Here is a 20,033-nt window from a genome sequence, read left to right as displayed (position 1 = left end):
TTTCCATGTGATGATACAAAACCCCATCAGACAGACAAGCTTTTATGGTTAGGCCCTTTTTTATAAAACTGAAGCCTGACTTTAAAAGCAGGTAAGAAACTGGAGACATATTGGCCCTCTTTGTCCATTTTTTTTCTTTTTAGCTAGTTATTGTTGAACTAGTGGGTACTGCCAGGACAAGAAAAAATAAAAGATTGTCTTGGGCTTTGTTGTGTGAGTGAGCTTCTTAGCCAAGTGCGGTTTCCCAGGTGTGAGTTAGCATAAAGGCTCCATCTCCTCGGATGTGTGGTTAGTTTCCAGCTAAATCTGCAAGCTGTGGCATTACAGTTTCTAGGTTACGTTCATCATCCAGCAGCTTATGGGTGCCTATTTCATGGGCTCCAATATTACCAAATTAACATTTGCAAATGGGTTTATAAGAGTTTTATTAGCTCTGCTTAGAGGAGAGACTCGAAGTTGTAATTTCCATTATTCAGATAAGGAAATCCAAACAGGGCTGAAATAAAAGCCCCTATAATACTTTACCTACACAGTTTTATTACAAGCATGGATAGACGGCTTATCTCACATTCCAAAATGCTTTCTGACTTTCATTAAGGAAAATGACTTAAATGCAAAATAAAGTGCTTGTTTACAGACAGCTCAACATGACTATGACATTTAGTCATCGTGTATGTGTTTTCTGGGGCTGAATGCTCTTTCAGATCAGTCAGTTAACAGAATTACCAGGAAAACATATTAACATAATAATATAAGACGTATTTATCATACTACCTGTTATTCCAGAAAGGTCACAGCCACCACTAAATATCTCAGTTATATTCAAAGAATACAAAGCTTCTTTGAAGTCTAATTTTTGTTCGACTTTAAATCTGTTAAAAAAAGGAAGAGGAAAAGTCTTGAAAACCTGTGCACCTTTATGCTACCAAAATGTTTTCTATAAAATGGATGACTTGGAAGAGATTATAATGTGAAGTCTTTGTTTTTATTATCCCAATTGCATTTCCTCATATATAATACCATTTTCCCCGAGCTCCACTGAGCAGTTCTGAAGTTGCTAATAACTTGCTTCCCAGATAAATGGTTGGTGGGAAGGGGGAAGAAAATATTATATTTTTTTGAAGTTGTAATTATCTAACAAAACAGGATGAGAGTTCTAAGTTTTCAATTACTTGGTGTTTTTCACACCATCAAAGATGGTTCCTGGCATGCATCCAAAATACTGTGGAAAGAGAAGAGGAACCAACAGCCCTTGAACTTTTGGCTACTGAAGTACAGAGAAGCATTAATAATCTGTTGTTCTTCCCAACCATTGTCATAGCTGATATGACGTCCTTCAATTTATGGACACATCTAATGTCTTCCCGATAGGTTCTGTAAAGGGGATAAAAGATAGAAAGGGAATTCAATTTCTTTTAAATAAAATAAAAGATAAAAATTATAGGAGGCAAAAAAAATTGCTGGCCACGACTTCCAATGCAGGGCTCTAGCTTCCACACAAGTCTTTGAACCTCAATTTGCCTGATGTGAAGACCTTATCCAGAGACTCTCAGAGAGTCTCTCCGGCTGATGTGTGATTCCAAGTTAACAGAACACTGAACCTCACTTTACCGTTTCACTAAAAAGGAAGCAAAAAGAAAAACTTGTCCTTACCGACTTTATAGATGCCAGAAGCATCCGTGTGCATTTTAAAACCAGGTTGGAAACTTTATGAAAGAAAAGAACAGGGATTTCTGTGTATTTCTTACATCAGTGAAATTCCAAACCAGGTTCTGCCTGAGGAGCTCAGTCTGTGAACTGTATTCTCCAGTTTGGAGACAGACAAAGCTGGTCAAGGACGGAATCTTTGCTTGCTAATAGGTAGGCCCGTACCAGGGGTGAGAAATTAGCTTGAACAATCAGCCCAATTAGATCACTGTTTTAGTTGCCAAATACTGAGCAGGCTTCTTAATTATAGTTCTTGAAAATGATGAACATGCTATGTAAGAAATTTACTGGGCCTGAATTATATCTTGGTAAAATATTATATACTTCTGGAAAATATTAACTTATTCAGAGCTCTGAGTATGGGTACAACATGGACATTAAAATCTATGGATAGTGATTTAAAATCAGCTTCTTTCTTCTCAGTTCCAGCTAAGAAAGATAATATGCAACATGATGGGTTTGAAGTGTTCATTTTTTTTCCTGTTTTTATTACCACATTCTTTTTAACAACTAAATGGAGTATAGGCATCTAACAGGTGGAAAATAAATGTTCTAGTTCACCTAAAAATGGCTATTTTTAGTATAATAGTTTAAGGATAATGACCAGAATACTGCAGGACTTATTACAACTTTTAATAATGCCTAATTATCAGTGGACAGTCATTGAAGCTATAGTCCTGCTTATAATATAGCCCAATGAAACCTACAGCAATAGAAACCCATTCAACCATTTAATAAAAGTATAATCTACAGCCAGTTTCTAATTGTCCGTAATTACTAGAGCCATGAATAGCCAGGTGTGAAGCAGCACTTCCATGTGTCAGACATTTAATATAGATTACAGTTTTTAATCTTCACAGAAACCTGAGAAAGTTAGTATTTCCATTATTTAAGAAAGTGAAGAAGAGAAGGTGATGGTTTCCAGACTCAAGTTCAAGATAGGAGATAGAGCTGGGATTCAAATTCAGGTCCATTCCAAGCCAAAGTTAATGTGCTAACCCACATTGCCTTCTCATCAAAATATAATTTCAAATCATAATCTTGATCAATATATATACAGTGTTAATTATGTACCTCGTCCAATTTTTGTGAGTCCTAATATTTATTTTAGATGTGGTTTCATTTCCCCTTTCCCTTGACCCTCATCTAAAATTGTAAAGGATACATCTAAAGAAAAAAAGAATAAGCGACAAAAAGACTGGATAGACAATTAACAATTAAGTAATCATGAAATGAATATTTTAGCATATGTAAACATTCTCTATTTGCCTAAAAGCCAGCAATTACTGCCAGGCAGAAGCATTGGGCTTAAAGGGTTTAACATAGATAACAGGTGCAGAAAATGAAGAAAAAAAATGAGAATTTCTATTTTAAGATGGATCCACTTCTGGTCTGCAGGCCCTATCGTGGATTGGTGTTGTTCCTTCCTTACCCTTTACACTCAGAACTCTTGTTTGACACAAAGCTTTTGGATGGATCTCTCTTGGGGTTCCTATCCTCAATATTTGAAATCCCAGTCTTCATAGAGTGGGCTTGAGTCATCCTTGGGATGTTCAGGTTTAGAGCCAACCAAATCAAATCTCAGGTCTGCCCATGAGGATAAAAACATAACATAATCCTGGACACTGGTGAGCCTAGACTACTGTATGAGTACATGGTAGTTTCTGGTCACTCTCTAACCAGTCACCTAGAGTATATTTGTGTGTGTGTATTTATGTGTCTGTGTCTGTGTGTGTCTATGTATAAAATACTCTGTTTAGTCTCAAGGGGTGAACTAAAAACGCCTTCTGTCACATACAAAACACATGTGGACACTGTTTAATATAAAGTCAAGATTCCAATTGGTATCAGTGCCCAGTAAGTTAAAGTAAGAGAGCATGTTGTAATCACTACTGCAGCTGGTCATGACACTTCTATTCTCATATTCAGCTTCATTGACCCTGAGATCACTTTCTTTCACCCATACAGTTCGCGTTCACCTGTTTAGAGATCCAAAGCTGGCCAGACCTGGGATTGATTTCTAGCACAGTAAGAACATACTTCATGTCCTATGGAAGGTGTTATCTCCTTGACACTGCCACTCTACAGCTCATGCTTCTCACTGTGTCACGAACACTTGCTCTGTTCTGTGCTCTCCCTCATGCTTGCCTATATTACACCTGTTTTCTGACTTTCATAGTGTTTGCTCTGCCATGTGTTAGCTATGTAACCATGGGCAAGGTGTTTACCTCTCTGTGCCTCATCTGTAATGTACATATAAAAACTGATACCTAATCAAATTTATCTTGGGGATTAAATGAGATGGTGAAGAGAGGCAGCATCTAGGACAGTGTTGGCACTATAAGGGATGTTCGATACATATTAAAACTGAGAATTGGGGTGCCTGGGTGGCTCAGTCGGTTAAGCATCTGACTCTGGTTCATGATTTCAGTGTTTGTGAGCTCGAGACCCTTGTCGGGCTCTGTGGTGACAGCTCGGAGCCTGGAGCCTACTTAGAATTCTGTGTCTCCTTCTCTCTCTGCTCCTCCCCCACTCATGCTCTGTCTCTCAAAAATAAATGTAAAGAAAACTTTTTATTTTATTTTATTTTATTTTTTTAATATTTTATTTATTTCTGAGAGAGAGAGACAGCGTGAGCAGGGGAGGGTCAGAGAGAGAGGGAGTCACAGACTGAAACAGGCTCCAGGCTCTGAGCTAGCTGTCAGCACAGAGCCTGATGCAGGGCTCGAACTCATGAATCATGAGATCATGACCTGAGCCGAAGTCGGACACTTAACCAACTGAGCCACCCCTTTATAATATGGGACTTAAGCCTTCTTGATTCTTTTTTTTTTTTAAGTTTATTTATTTATTTTGAGAGAGAGAGGGACAGAAGGAGAATGTGTATGCAGGTGAGGGTGGGGGAGAGAGAGAGAGAGGGAGAGAGAGAATCTGCAGTGACAGCACTGAGCCTGATGCAGGGCTCAAACCCACAAACTGTGACATCATGACCTGAGTGAAAATCAAGAACCAGACACTTAGCTTACTGAGCCACCCAGGTGCCCCTCTATTCTTTAAAAAAATTTTTTCTTTAATGTTTATTTATTTTTGAGAGACAGAGAGAAAGACTGTGAGTTGGGGGGTAGGGAGGGCAGAGAGAGAGGGAGACACAGAATCCGAAGCAGCTCCAGGCTCTGAGCTGACAGCAGAGTCCAACATGGGGCTCAGACGCATGGACTGTGATATCATGGCCTAAGCGGAAGTCAGATGCTCAACCAACTGAGCCACCCAGGTGCCCCATTCTCCTCAATTCCTTTAAAGCCCAGTTCAAGGTCTTACTTTTTCCATAAAGCCTTTTTTTTTTTTTTAATAACTCCAGTTTCTGGTGCTCCCTTACCCTTCTTCTCTCTCTCTCTCTCTCTCTCTTTTTTTTTTCACAAACCTCTTAGTGCTTACTGATCAGACCTTTCTTTTAATATTTACTGTGTACCACTGTATATTGCTAATAAATTTCTTGTACAGATGTTGCACCACTCCATCTAAGTGGTAACCATCTTATCCATAAGGAACATGTCCATCACTTTGCATCCGTTCCTGTTCCTTGTCCATAGTGGGGTCTCAATAAATCTGTGCTTTGGAGCAGGAGATAAAATTTCCAGGAAGTAGCAAACCAGTAAGATCATAACTGAGTGACTCAGTTTCCTTCTCTGTAAAATGCAAAATGTAACCAAGTCAGACTGTAGAGCCACAACATTTAGTATTTTTTTTTAATTTTTTTTAAGGTTTTTATTTATTTCTAGGAGAGAGAGAGAGAGACAGCACGAGCAGGGGAGGGTCAGAGAGAGAGGGAGTCACAGACTGAAACAGGCTCCAGGCTCTGAGCTGGCAGTCAGCGCAGAGCCCGACGCGGGGCCCGAACCCACGAACCGTGAGATCATGACCTAAGCGAAAGTCGGACGCTTAACCGACTAAGCCACCCAGGCGCCCCAACATTTAGTATTAAAATATGTTAAATTAGGGGCACTGGGTGACTCGGTTGAGTGTCCAACTCTTGCTTTTGGCTCAGGTCATGATCTCACAGTTTCCAGAGTTTGAGCCCTGAATCTGGCTCTGCACTGGCAGAGTGGAAACTGGTTGGAATTTTGTCTCTCTATCCCTCCCTCTCTCTCTCTCTCTCTACCCCTCCACTGCTTGCATCATCTCTGTCTCTCTCAAAATAAATAAATTAACTTAAAAAAATACTTTAAATGGTCTACAAAGTTAAAATGCTACATAATGAAAGTTACTTCTTTATTCACCTTATCTGCATGTATAAATTATCACTTTTGCCCATACACTTAATCATAAGAGCATGTTCTCAGAATGTTTCTTATATAGAGAAGATCTGATACATAGAAAACGTGTGTCAGATTCTTCAAGCTGAGGAATTTTGACTACTCTGATGTTTGTAGAATCCCACATAATATTTAGACAAAGTTAGCTGATAACTAACACAGGGTAATTTCAAAACTAGATATCTGGTATGTTACAAATAATAAACACTAGAAAGCACTCGAGCATTTTTAGACTATACTCTATCCTATTGGCCTTGATTCTAAACTAGTCATATATCAAAGGAAAAGAAGTGTTTCCTAAATAGTAACTAAAATCTAAATAGTCACTCACATGTTCCTTCCTAGTGTTACTAACATACAGGGATTCTTACGATTAATTTTTCTCTTTTTGGCATTTACTAAATTTTGCCACCAAAGAAGCTTTTATTTGGCTTTATATTAACAGAACTTAGTATAGTTGGTGTCATGGATTGAACTGTGCACCCCCATTCATATGTTAAAGTCCTATCCCTCAGTACCTCATAGTGTGACCTTATTTGGAAATAGGGTCATTGCAGATGCAATTAGCTAGGTCAAGGTCATAATGGAAGAGAGTGGGCCCTTAATCCAATATGACTGGTGTCCTTGTAAGAAAGGAGAATGCCATGTGAAGAGAGATGGCATGTGACAATAGAGGCAAAGATTGGAGTAGTGCATCTATCAGCAGAGGAACACCAAACATTCTGGATCACCACCAGAAACTGGGCACAGAGGCAAGAAAGGATTCAACAGGGTCTTGAGGAGAGTGGCTTTGCTGACACCTAGATTTTGGACTTCTAGCCTCCAGAGCTGGGAAGGAATGAATTTATGTTGTTTTAAGCCACCTAGTCTGTGGTCATTTGTTACAACAGCCCAAGGAAATGAATACAGCTGATTAAACTATTTGGTTTTACCAAAGTCTTTAGTTATCAATTTGAAAGCATAATGGAGTCATCCAGATACAAAAGAACCATGGCATTGAGTAATAAAAGCTAAATTTTTCAGTCCATCCATAAGTATTGTACTCAGCCTCTATGGTTTTCCCTCTCTGTACTGAACACAGATTTTAAATAGGTATTTTTCTGTTGTGAAGAAATTATTCATTTGGGGGAAAGGGTATGTCAGAACTTCCAACCCACGATCTTACTGCTCAGGAAGCTTAATTCAAAAGTGTGTCTTGATGGACTAAAATTGTTTGCGAACTTAACACATAAGCAAATCATTCCTTTAATCGATCAGAAAACTCATCCTTTTGTGAAAAGTGAATGCATTTTAAATGTAATGTCATGTTAATGTGGTTGAATAATTAATTACAAAATTTTCAATCTTGTGAATTTAAGAAACTCCTTTTTATTTCTCTAAGGAGGTTTCCAAGAAAATGGTTGCTGTCCTAGCTTTCATTAGGCTGCATGTATGGGAAAGTTTCTGCAGGATCCTCACAGGGAATAAATTAAAGTGTAACTGGAAAGTTGAATTCTGGTTTTTGAAGTGTATAAAATTAGATAAAGGGAAATAACATAGAGTTTTTCTTTGAAATTATTGATATAATTTAACTCAACAATATTCATTTAGCACATACTATATTCTATGAAATGCCCTAAGGACTGTGGAAACCAAAATGACAGAGACATAATTCCCTGTTCCAGAGCTCATATCTTTTTTTTTTAATTTTTAATGTTTATTCTTGAGAGAGAGAGAGAGAGAGAGAGAGAGAGAGAGAATGAGCGAGGGAGGGGCAGAAAGAGGGAGACACAGAATCCAAAGCAGGCTCTAGTCTCTGAGCTAACTGTTAGCACAGAACCTGATGTGGGTCTCGAACTCACAAACCATGAGATAATGACCTGAGCCGAAGTGAGATGCTTAACCGACTGAGCCACCCAGGCACCCCCAGAGCTCGCATCTGAACAGGATAGATAAGAACGCGAGCAAGAGTTGGAAATGTAATATCATGAGTGCTATAATGTAAATTTGTATAAAATGTTCTAGAAATAAAGATAAGGGATGCTTGATTCTAAGTAAGCATGTGGGAGAAATGTTCACTAAAGAGTTAATTGTGAAGGGATGTTGAAGGATGAACGAGAATTTCCTGATTAGACACCATGGATAAGGGCCTGCCAGACAGAGGGGACAGGCATGAGAGAGACTGAGGAGTCAGAGAAGACTTTCCAGTTTGGTACTGACTCAGCAGGGATCTTAACAAAGAAAGAAAAATAGTCATCACTTATTTAGCATCTTCTATTTGCCAGACTTTGTGCTATGAATATAATTATGTAATGAGGTACTGTAACTGAAACTTTAAAAAAAATTTTTTTAAATCGTTGGTGCCTGGAATTTGTTTGAGAAAAGGGAGTACAACTGCCAATTAGTATTTCTGTTTTCATATCACTGAAGATCCACATTCGCCTTGAAGACGGAGTGTTTATTTTTTGGGAAAAAGCAACACAATGGAATTTCCATAACGCAGATAGAACCGGTGGGATGGAGACAGTGACGTTTGAAGTGATGAGGGTATAATGTGTTCTACATGATGTGAAAAGGTATCCACTGAAGGTCAGGACCTGCTGTTGTCGATTCTGATCATGACTGGGAATCTGGTCTCAGAGGAGATGGGAGAAAGTCTGTGTGTCACCTCCTTTCTGCTGGCAGGTGTTGGCGGACTCCAAATGCTGGGTTGGAGGGGGACAGAAAAGACTCTGGGTGAGGGTGGTTCTGGTACCATGACAGTGGCAGACTGAGGTCAGCAATGGACAGGAGAAGACTCCCTGGCTTGCTCTCCAGAGCACTCACCCCTGTCACCTGGGTTTTAAATTTCCACCTTATCGTCCCCTTTTATCAACATAAAGTTGGCAATAAAATTTGGTTAAACATTGAAGTTGTTCTTACTTGCATTAGTTTGCCAAGGGCTACCTCAACAAATTACCACAAAGTAGGTGGTTTAAATAACAGAAATGTACTGTTTCATAATTGTAGAGGTCTAAAATTAAGGTGTGGGCATTGGTTCCTTCTGAGAACTATGAGGGAAAGGCCTGTTCTAGGCCTCTCTCCTTAGCCTGTAGATGGCCATCTTCTCCTTGTCTCTTCACATAGCCTTCCTGCTATATGTATCTCTCTATCCAACTTTCTCCTTTTTATAAGGACGTCAGCAGTTCTGGATTAGGGCCCACCTTAATGAGTTTACTTTAACTGGATTACCTCTACGAAGACTGTCACAAAACAATCTCACATATTTTGGGTATAGTGGCAGTGAAGACTTCAACGTATGGATCGGGAAGGACATAATTCAAATGCATAACTGTTCTTGGAGGAATCAAAAGAGAAGTCTGTGTCCACACTATGAGAGAAGTTGTATGAGGAGTGAGGCTACAGTTCAGAGAAGCTGATAATAAGACCAAACAGTCTGCTGTCCAGACTGCAGTCGCCTGGATGGAAGTGTAGGCTATGCAACATTCTTGTGGAGATTCCTAAAACGTTGGAGAAGGGAATTCTGAAAAAGCCTGTATTTCCTGTTGCCAACTGAGTTGTGGAGACTTATGCATTATTATCCAGGCACTTGTTAACTAGGCTGATGATGCTGGGCCCACCGTGGCTACAAGTGTCATTATTCGAACTTCATACTAATATAACCGCAACTCGTAAGACCCTAGTGCTAGTACAAGACATGAACAATTTTCAAACTCAGTGTTTCTGGCCCCAAACAGTGATGTTTCCAATGGAAAAAGAGAGAGATTGAAAATAAATATGTTAATCCCCTAAATTGTTATTAGAAGATAAACTGTCACATCCCTTTTTAGAAGATAAACTATCTGTCACATCCCCTTTATTTCCAATGTTTCACACGTAGTAGGACCAAAAAAAAAAACCCTCTTTGAAAGACTGAATAATATTCAGGTAGAGATATGCAGGGATGCTAGGGAATTGGAAGAGATTGAGGAGAAATTCAGATTTTAGAGACATGAATAAAAAGGGACAAATAAAAGAGAGTAAGAAGGAGAAAATTCTGAAGAAGAAATTCTAGTAAACATTAGTTGGGAACAGAAAGAAAAAACAATGTAGGTGAGGGAGAAGCACAATTTTACAGGGGAGAGAAAAATAAACAGAATGAGGAGTGCTCCAGGGGTTAAAGAAAGAAAGATTTTTCAAGAAAAAGGAGATAGTAAATAATATTAGGATCAAGAATCTAGAGTGAGGGTGAGAGAAGCATAGGACACCTATTTCTCCAGGATGACAAAGAAGGTAGAGGAAGGGAAGATTATCAAAGATGTATACAAATTTGGCGTGAAGGAGAGAGACACAGATTTGCTTAATGATGTTTTCTTTAAGGAACAGAAAGTTGAGACATATGTTGAGAGTAAAGGAAATCAACATAAAGTAGTGCCTGGGGAACAGAAGTTAAGTTTTGGTGTGGTGTGTGTATTAAAAAAGAAAGTTCTTTGAAGAGAAACAAGGAGTTGCCAGCTCCAGCCTCAATGATGCTGGAAGGGACTGCTTCTTGGGCCGTTGCTTAACAAAATCAATAGTTGGGGAGCAGGAGTGGCTTTTTGAGTAGACTGGGGGTTCGAGGATGATTAGGGAGAAATCAGAGCAGGATGAAGACAAAATAACAAAAAGCTATAAAAAATATCTGTGAATATGATTGAAATGATTGACTGGATCCCAGCTAATTGGAAAACGAAGGAAAAGCCAAGACATTTAGGTGGCAAAAAGCCTGGAAGAGGGGTGCACAGACCATTCAGGATGTGATGGGTTTGCAGAAAATTTTAGAAATGAAAGAACAGATATCATCAGTTAGACATCTCCCTCTTTTAAGAAGTTGAGGTAGAGTATGAATTGAGTTCTTTGGGCATAACTTACCTGAAGTTTCTCCTGTCGGCTAGAAGCATGGTATTTAGAAATCAGTGTTTGGGGCACCTGGGTGGCTCAGTCGGTTAAGCATCCAACTTCAGCTCAGGTCATGATCTCATGGTTCATGGGATTCATGGGTTTGAGACCCACGTTGGGTCTGAGCTAGCCTGGAGCCTGTTTCAGATTCTGTTATCTCCCTCTCTCTCTGACCTTCCCCTGCTTACGCTGTCTCTCTCTCTCCCTCTCTCATAAATAAATAAAAAACATTAAGAAATTTAGAAATCAGTGTTTATAATTCTTGTTTCCTGAGATAAGCCTTTGTAATTCCCATCTTTTGCATTAACTACCCCAAACTGTCTGTAGGACTCTATTCAAATTCAATGCCTGTTGGAGCACCGGTGGTCAAAGCTGATGTAACACATCTTTAATTGTCTGGTACCATAAGTGGTTGGGGGATTATATTTTCTTTAAATGTAACAGAACATGGATATTTAAAATTCCAATTAAGAAAAAAAAAATGAGAGAAAGATACGTTTGTATAATAAAAAGAATAAAAAGTCCTTTTCATCCTGATGTTCTGGCTGGAACACTTACACCTCTTCATCTATTGCAGGGAATGTTAGGCACTTAAATTCAGTGCCTCCTCATGGTGAAGCAGTCCTGGCAATGTTCAGACTTGCCTTTGGATCCCTAAAGTAGACCTATGCTTCCAAATGCATTTTTCTTTTCGACAATAGCCTTTTAAAGTATTTGTTATCTTTCAGCCAGCTATTCAAATTCCTCCAGAAGTGAAAAGCTAAGAACTGGAATAATAAAAGGACATTACCAACCTAGGGAGGCTGATTTCCACTTCCTCTTCTTGCATCTCAGAGACCCATTTTAGGATTCGATGAGAAGAAATTCGCTTTTCCATTTCTTCTATGTTCACATCTTCTGCAGGGAGTATGATGATTAAACTAAACTTGTCACCTTTATAAGGTAATTCCAAAACCTGGTAGTTCATGGAGGATTCAGAAAAATAGCCTGGAACAGAGAAATAAAATATTAAATATTCTTGACAATTCCCCAAATCATGTTTCAAAGCGTGATTTCTCATCTCACCATATTTTGTTCTCAGAAGAGCCTTCATCATTGGAATTTTGACCGCTGCACCATCTTTCTTAATAAAATTCATCAGCCGCGTGTTCTCTTTTGTGAATTTCTGCTTCCAGTCACCCTTGAAATAAATAGCATTCACCAGGACGAGCCGAGTCAGAGGGCCAAATTCTTCCCCTGAAAACATGTCTTTAATTTTCCCTGTGAAGGGGGTGCAGGAGGAGGCAGGGAGAGATGTGTAAGAGTGACTCAGCGGAACAGCTCTAAATAGAATTCAAGCAAAAATTTCTTTGCAGATCATCATAAACAGGGTGCTTTATCATCTAACCTTGGCAATTTTGAGAGTAAAGAGGAGCACTGTTACTCATTTGGCTTAGAAACAGCTACAAAAGACATCTCACTAGGAAACAGGAGATACGAGGTTGTCTTGGGCAAACCTGGACAGACCTGCCATCGGACTCTCTTCAGCAAGATTATTTGTGTAAATCGTTCTTCAACCAGAAAGAATGAAAACTAAATGTCTCTTCCAGCATATTTATTGATGTTTTTCAAACTTTATTTCAAGTTTCTCCAGCAGGTCAATCAGAATTAATAAGTCAATGTACACTCAAACCTTCTACTCCTGTGGCTACAGCCACTGACCATTGGGAAGAGACAAGGATGGAATAGTTAGTATGATTTTCTTCTTCTAAACAACCAGTTTGCTACTTCTATGTTCAGTGACTATTTCTGTTAAGAGATAAGAGCATGAACAAGTGCCGTGGAGCTGTCTAGGGGTATTCATTTTGTGTCCCATCAATGGAACTTCCCTGTGAATGCTGCTTAAAACAGCCATCTCACATTTTCAACCATGCCTTTCTGTATGAGGCTTCCTATAAAGAATATGGGAGCATCATATACCATCATAGTTTAGGGTAGCAGAATGAATGAGCAATGGAACAAACTACCGTTAATCAAGGACCTGATATATGCTTGTTATTTCACATACAATAGTATCAAATCTTCTCATAAACCTGAAATATTTTAATAGTATCCTCATCTTAGATAGGGCCATGGCTTAGAACTGGTTAGGATTTGAATTCAGATCTGGAGGACTTTAAGCTTGTGTTCTTTGTGCTATGTCACTCCATAGTCCCTGAGGAATTTTTGCTAGTTTGTATTGCGATTAAAGGCTAGATTATCATGTTTATGAAAGGATTATCAACATTTATTATTAAACATTAACCCATCCAACTGAGATGTGGTAATTATTTACAGTATATGTGGGAAAGAAGGCACTTGAGGCTGACAGATCTGATTTTTAACCTCACCTAAGATATTATTTCAGCTGCCATAGATTAAAAACCTATGCTTAAACAAAACTTATTATGAAAAATTTTTCATTAAAAATTCTCCAAATAGGCGTCTCTCAAAAAATCTGTGTGCTTCTCGAAGCAGCTTATATTTTCTCTCAGTTTTATAAGTTAGTATTAATTTGAATAAGAGGGAAGCAAAATGGGAGGTGTGATTCCTCTGAGCCACAGGCTGCAGGAAAAGATTCAACCATTCTTTACTTTAGGATATTAAAAACCATGAATACAATAGCAAATAATGATTTTATGGAAACGGGAAACTTTACCATCTGTTTTACTTTCTACCCAGGTACTTATTGTCTCTGCAGAAGCCTTTGCATCTTGAAAATCCACCAGTTTTATGGCACTCTGAAAAAATTCCTTGTTGCTATGGAGATACTGTTCTTTCACTGTGAATCCTTCTTGAAGGTAGAGGGCATTGGCAAGATTAAATGTAAATTCTTGCTTTTTCTCTGAGATGGCAGAGAAAAATGACTTCAGCACAGAAAATTCTTCTCCTAAAAAATAATTATAATGTATACTGACATATCGAACAACATAAAAACAACAGCTTTTCAGCTTTACTTCTAGGCGTTGATTCATATCACCATTTTTTGCACCCTTAGGTAACAGTAACGATCCTTTCTAAGTTAGTATAAATATTTTAAGCATTTATCTTCATAGAATATGCATTTTATGAAGAATTCAGTTCTTATATAGGAGAAAAGAATGTCCATGTAAATTTAAAATGTGTCAAAAACAAGAATGTGCATTTAAACAAGCTGAAGGAAATTCCCTTTTTATACTCAAATTTAGCTCATTCTTACTTGTTGGAAATTTATTTTTAGAACCTCATTCTTTGCATAACATACGATATTTATGGAAGGAGAATACGAATGAATACTGATGGGGGTTGCTGACAGCGATGAGCAATCCTTTTCATTACTGCTTTTATGTCAGCTTAAGAAAGTTCTCATAAGAGACAAGCAATGGCACCTGTCCAAGCTTTAAAGTTTATGAGGTAAATCATCTCTCTAGAGATGTGCAAGAATCAGACTCGCCTATTTCTTCAGGTTCATGAATGTATGTCCTTTGACTGTCTACATGAACAATAACAGTCTTTAACCATTCCAACTATTACCACTAGCCAAATGATTCCACTAGAGTCAGTTAAGAATCACTGTTGGTCTATTATTTACTTACCATTGGATTATTCTGACCACAATTGTTGGGAAGATACATGTGTCTATGAGAGAATTCAGGTTTGATCATTGTTCAGAGGTTTCCCATCCATGACCAAAAATATAATGTTTTTTCATTCTGTTCTAGCTTAATCCTAGAACTCAATCATGAAGCCTAGGAACTGTATTTCAAATCAAAGTTTCTTTCAGGGCGTTTGTTCTATTTTGAGTTAAATACTAAAAATACCACTTCCATAACTTCAACGTTGAGTATATCCAATTAATCATTATTGAAGAAAATATAAATCATTCATCATTAGAAGATACCAACTGAATAGACAGAAAAGTTTTACTAAAAACTTGTCTTGAGTTGTCCAATGGAAATAAGTGTGTGTGCGCGTGTGCATGCACGTGCACATGCAAGTGCACTTTAGCAGAAAGATAGCAGTCAATGGGCATCTTTGTATAAATAAGAACAGCTTCCCTCACAGCTGGGGGAGGAGGAGGGCTTCAGCCCCATGGCCTCATATCTCGCCTAGCTGAGTGGAGGCTACATTTATGTTCCCACTTGTCTCCTTGTCCTCGCCTGCTCTTGTACAGGGGAGGGTACAACCCACATAACCATATCAAAGGCTCTGGTATATTTCATTATATTTCAAACTCCATGATGCTGCATTCTGGGCATAGAGATACAAACATAAATAATTTTAGCCATAAAAACTTACTTCCCTCTTGTCGGATTTGAAGAATTTCAGCAAATCTTTACAATCCTAGAATTCTTACCTAAGGAAGGGATCAAAGTTAATCTATGTAATTTGTTTCTGTGATGGTTTTAGATGCAATCATTTGCTATTTGAACCTGAGGGAGATATCTCAATAAAGAGAGGTGACAGAGAAGACTTTTGAGTTGAGGCATGGGAGTTTTTTCAAAAGAATTAATTAAGGTCAGAAATGAAGTGGCAGAATTTGAAACCAATCTTCAGAAATTTGCAATTTATGAACATCTTTAAAGGAATGGGGGGAAAGGAGAGGGGAAGAAAAAATAGTTCCAACTCATTTGTCAGAGCAAATAGATTTATGTCATGTACTTAAGGTCTAAGACTTTGTGACAGTCAGTTGCCCTTTGATAAATCACTGGGCTCAGAAGTCAATGAAAAATGTCATCAAGTAGCACAAGTTTGGAGGAGAATATAAAGTTATCTGTCTTATAAATTTGATTTAATTTACAGATTAATAACCTCTTCTAGCACAGATCAAAGCAAATATGTATACATGGCTCCTAATAAGCACTGAGAAGAAATTTATTTCATTTCCTAAAAGAGGGCCATAGAAAACCTACAGGTCATGGGGTGAATATAACTTTTGGTTTGATTGTACTAGTCCTCCAGAAAGTGTTCTAAAATTCAATTCATGTTTACTTCTCCTGCTATTAAGAACCCAAAGGCCAACTGTGTGTGAAATATGAGAGATCCAAAGATGAAAACAAAGACAGTCATTGGATTATAGATTATTTTAGCCAAAAGGTCTAAATAAATATAAATATTTATATTTAATAAATATAAATCATTTATTAAAACTCTTCTTTTTATATTGAGGAAGCTAAAATCCAGAGACATACAGTCACTTGAGAGGTACCAAATCACAAGATTATTTGGTTTCGGAGCTGAGATCAGAATTCAAGGCTGACCTTCTCTCCATAACACTCTTAGAATAAGGGAAGACCTCGGTTTGTCTTTGATTAGTAAGCAGTATATTAGAGGCCAAGCAAAATGGAGCATCATCAGATGCTCAGTAGACTTGAGAAGGTAAATTCTGAGCAGATGTTTTGACAGTTGGGGGAAAGAAGGAACACTGAGAGCCCTGTGGAGATAGGATGCCAGGAACTGTATGACCATCTGTAGAATAAGACAGGTGTTAACATAAAACACCCTAGTAGCAGGAAAAGTAAAATACAGACTAATATGACATACAGTAACTTTTGATAACCACTGGGAATGGAAGGTAGGGCCAGGAAGAAGATGAGCCAATGACACATCTATATTGGGCATAAAATTTAATGAGATGCCAACAGACTCAATAATCAACATAATATTTTACTGTAACACATTAAAAAAAATCAGTATCAATGCAAAGAAATCCATGAGGAACAAATGTAAAAATGCTCAATAAAGACGGGATCATTACTAATGATTTTCCCTTTCATCTTGGGCTCCAAGGTGGCTCTACGAGGCACTACCTTCTGATCTGTCTTACCCCTTGTTCCACCCTTCACACCACTTTGCTCTTCTTTCTCTAGGCCATCTGGGCCTCTTTTCCATTTCCTTGCTTTCTTCTACTCTGTTCCCATCCTTATCTCTGTCTCCTTTTTCTTTGTCCCCTAATTCTCTCCTCCTTTTTTTACTCAGAGTTTATTTTTCATATTTTCTCTCTCTGTGGCTCATCTTTCTTTTCTTTCTGCAATTACCTTCCATCTGTGTTCCCCCTCCCTTCACAAAGCATAAAAGAAAGCAATTTTGATAGATTTTGTTACATGTGTTAGAATGCTAATGTTTAATTGTCCATCTATATTCTCCCAAGGGAAATATAATATATTGCTCTTTTGATTCAGAATTCTCAATGACTCATTTTTGGAATTAATTCTGGATAAGTTACTTTAACTTTTCTTTGTCTCCGTGTCCTCACTTAAACAGCAGGGCTATGTCTACCTCACAGAGTAACTGTGAATAGTAATTGGGATAACAGATATCAAGCACAGAAAAAAGTGACTGCTATGTCATATGGATGTTTGATAGTGTCATCATCATTATTGCTACGATTAGCATTACATTCACAATCCAGAGTTGTTAAGATTTCTGTTTCTCTACAAGATACATCCATTTAGAGTAATTTAGATTTCAGAGGCACTAATTTTGCTAATTTATCATAGAATCAACTTTACATATCTTTATAAATGTACTCTTACTTTTCAAAGCAGTATCAAGTGATGAAATGCTCTGCAACTCTCTTATGGGATTTGCTGAAATTAATCTAGACAGTCAAGACTAAATCTGTAACACCATGGCTTCACTTCACATTATTCACAAAGGAAAATTCCTACAATTAACTTCACTATCACCAACTTCTTTTCAACATAAAATTCCCTTTATTTAAAATGAAGTGAATAAGACTTCGTAAAAAAGGAAAAGCAAATTCCTAAATACAAGCACTCTATTCTAAGGCAAACATACTGAAATTAGTTACAGTTATAGTAATTAAATTTCCAAATTAAAACTCTGGAAATTTGTTCTGATGTTTAGGACGTATTATCTGACAGTGATGTAGAAGTTTCAAATTAAAATTATTATGGAAATTAAGGGGCGCCTGGGTGGCTTAGTCGGTTAAGTGTCCGACTTTCACTTAGGTCATGATCTCACGGTTCGTGGGTTCGAGCCCCGCGTCGGGCTCTGTGCTGACTGCCAGCCCAGAGCCTGGAGCCTGTTTCAGAGTCTGTCACTCCCTCTCTCTCTGACCCTCCCCTGCTCACGCTGTCTCTCTCTCTCTCTCTCTCCTAGAAATAAATAAAACATTAAAAAAATTTTTTTAAAAATTATTATGGAAATTGAGAACACAGGATGGCCCGAGAAAGAGACAATGACCCTTTCAAACAGGATGTCAGCACCGCAGCTCTACGCAGTATCTCAGACAGGCCTTTGGGAGACTCCAAGGCATCAGCCCCTCAAATGCCAAAAGGCCTTAAATAGTTTATGTAAATGCTTTTTAAAAAAGATATATATTAACCAAACAAGATTTCAAAATGTATAAAATAATACCTTTTCTTGGTCTCAATTAAGTGAAAAAGTGAGATTTTAGAAAACTAACTAACTTTAAAAAGTTAATAAAATAATGAAAGATGCACACAAAGATTTCTGGGTAATGATCATTGAAGTATTTTTATAAGAGAAATACTTACTAGAAATGGGGCGACTCATGGCACAGTCGGTTAAGCATTCAACTAGGGTTCAGGTCATGATCTCACAGTACGTGACCTTGAGCCCTGCATTGGGGTCTGTGCTGATAGCTCAGAGACTGGAACCTGCTTAGGATTCTGTGTCTCCCTCTCTCTGCCCCTCCCCTGCTTGAGCTCTCTGTGTGTCTCTATCTCTCAAAAACAAATAAACATTTAAAAAAATTAAAATGAAAAAGAAATGCTGGAAACAACCTTATAAACAACTTACTTATTATTAAGTAAGTAATGATATTTCCTTAAGAGGCCATAAAATGCAACGAGTAAGAACCATATTCTGAAACTGATGTGAGAAAATGATCACGGCATCATGATAGTGAGAATAAAAACAAACAAACAAAAAACCATAGCTACACACACATTCATGCACACACAACACAGTCTCAAGTAACTAAACCTGGCTAAACCAGATGAGAAGAAAATATAGTGTCACACTCACAGCTTTATATTTGTATTAAAAAATATCCATTTGAAAAATGTTAAATTCTTTTGGTAACATTTTCATTGGGGAACAACTGCAATGATTATCATTTACAATTCTCCATTGTATTATAACTGTACACTTTTGATAGCATTCTCCGTTGATTTAAGTTGTGTCACCCCGAGCTTCTCTCTAACTTTAAAAATAAATTTGGGCAGATCTTATCCAGCATAAATAATCGTACATAAGAATCTTACCAGTTGAGTTTTCCTGAAGTTTTAACGCTTGTCTTATCTGCTGCCGTGCGTGCCCTTTTGCTCCCAGTTGTACCATCCCAAGAACCAACGTTGTTCCAAGGGGGGAAAATATAATGTTGTCCTTATGAGATAAGCAAATAGCTTGGTAAAGATCCACTGAAAATTCAATACTTCTTTGGGCCAAGGGTCGTGAGGCTTGACTTCCAGAAAAAAGCAACAGAAGACTCCACAACTGGATCTTATCCATTTTGACTTCTGTGCATTGATTCAAAATTCATTAGTTTTCAAAATCACCAGAGTTTACCATACTGAGGTCAACTGACAACCTTCTACCTATGAGAACTCATTGTCTTAATTCAAACATATTATTACAAGGAGATTCTCATGCCAGTTTCCAGACTAAGCCTTAGCTATTAGGAGAAATAAGCCTGTGCTGATGGCGTTTTCCTATTCCTTCAAGAACTAGTCCAAAACAGAAGGCAGTCTTCTACAAGCAAAGGAGAAATTGTAATTCTGGAATCATGTTAATAGCAATATGACCTTTAATAGTTACAGGATACATTTTCCTATCTTTTCCCATGGTTTTAAGTGGGATTCCGGTCATTCTTTTATCAAGGGAATCCTCTGTCCACACTACTCTAAAATGGCTTATAGATCAAAAGAGAAATGGAATAAAAAATGGAGACACTCCAGTGTGGGTTTGAACCTGTAATATTAGAAAGTTAATGTATTCTAAATCAGTTTGAGTGATCTGGCAAAGTTTTTATGGTACAAATTTTCATACTTTATGGACTCTCACTTCTGAAGGGTGAAATAACCTAAAATTCACCATGTACTTTTTCAAAGGAAGGAAAACTCAGAAAAA

General features: G+C 37.8%; 1 protein-coding gene across 1 annotated transcript in view; it reads right to left on the bottom strand.

Moving 5' to 3' along the window:
• SERPINI2 (serpin family I member 2) overlaps positions 1–19,418 on the bottom strand; it is a 30,957-nt gene extending 11,539 nt beyond the window's left edge. The window contains exons 1-5 of the mRNA XM_039241949.1: positions 19,169–19,418; positions 13,594–13,824; positions 11,982–12,176; positions 11,711–11,903; positions 775–872 (exon numbers count right to left, since the gene is read on the bottom strand). Of these exons, the coding sequence (XP_039097880.1) occupies positions 775–872; positions 11,711–11,903; positions 11,982–12,176; positions 13,594–13,824; positions 19,169–19,415 (964 nt within the window). The 5' untranslated portion in view covers positions 19,416–19,418. The remainder of the gene's footprint in view (positions 1–774; positions 873–11,710; positions 11,904–11,981; positions 12,177–13,593; positions 13,825–19,168) is intronic.
• Positions 19,419–20,033: the final 615 nt, after the last annotated feature.

The sequence above is a fragment of the Hyaena hyaena genome, unplaced genomic scaffold (assembly GCF_003009895.1).
Source record: "Hyaena hyaena isolate Hyena2069 unplaced genomic scaffold, ASM300989v1 scaffold_200, whole genome shotgun sequence".
NCBI lineage: Eukaryota > Metazoa > Chordata > Mammalia > Carnivora > Hyaenidae > Hyaena > Hyaena hyaena.
This window is presented reverse-complemented; position numbering and strand designations above follow the sequence as displayed.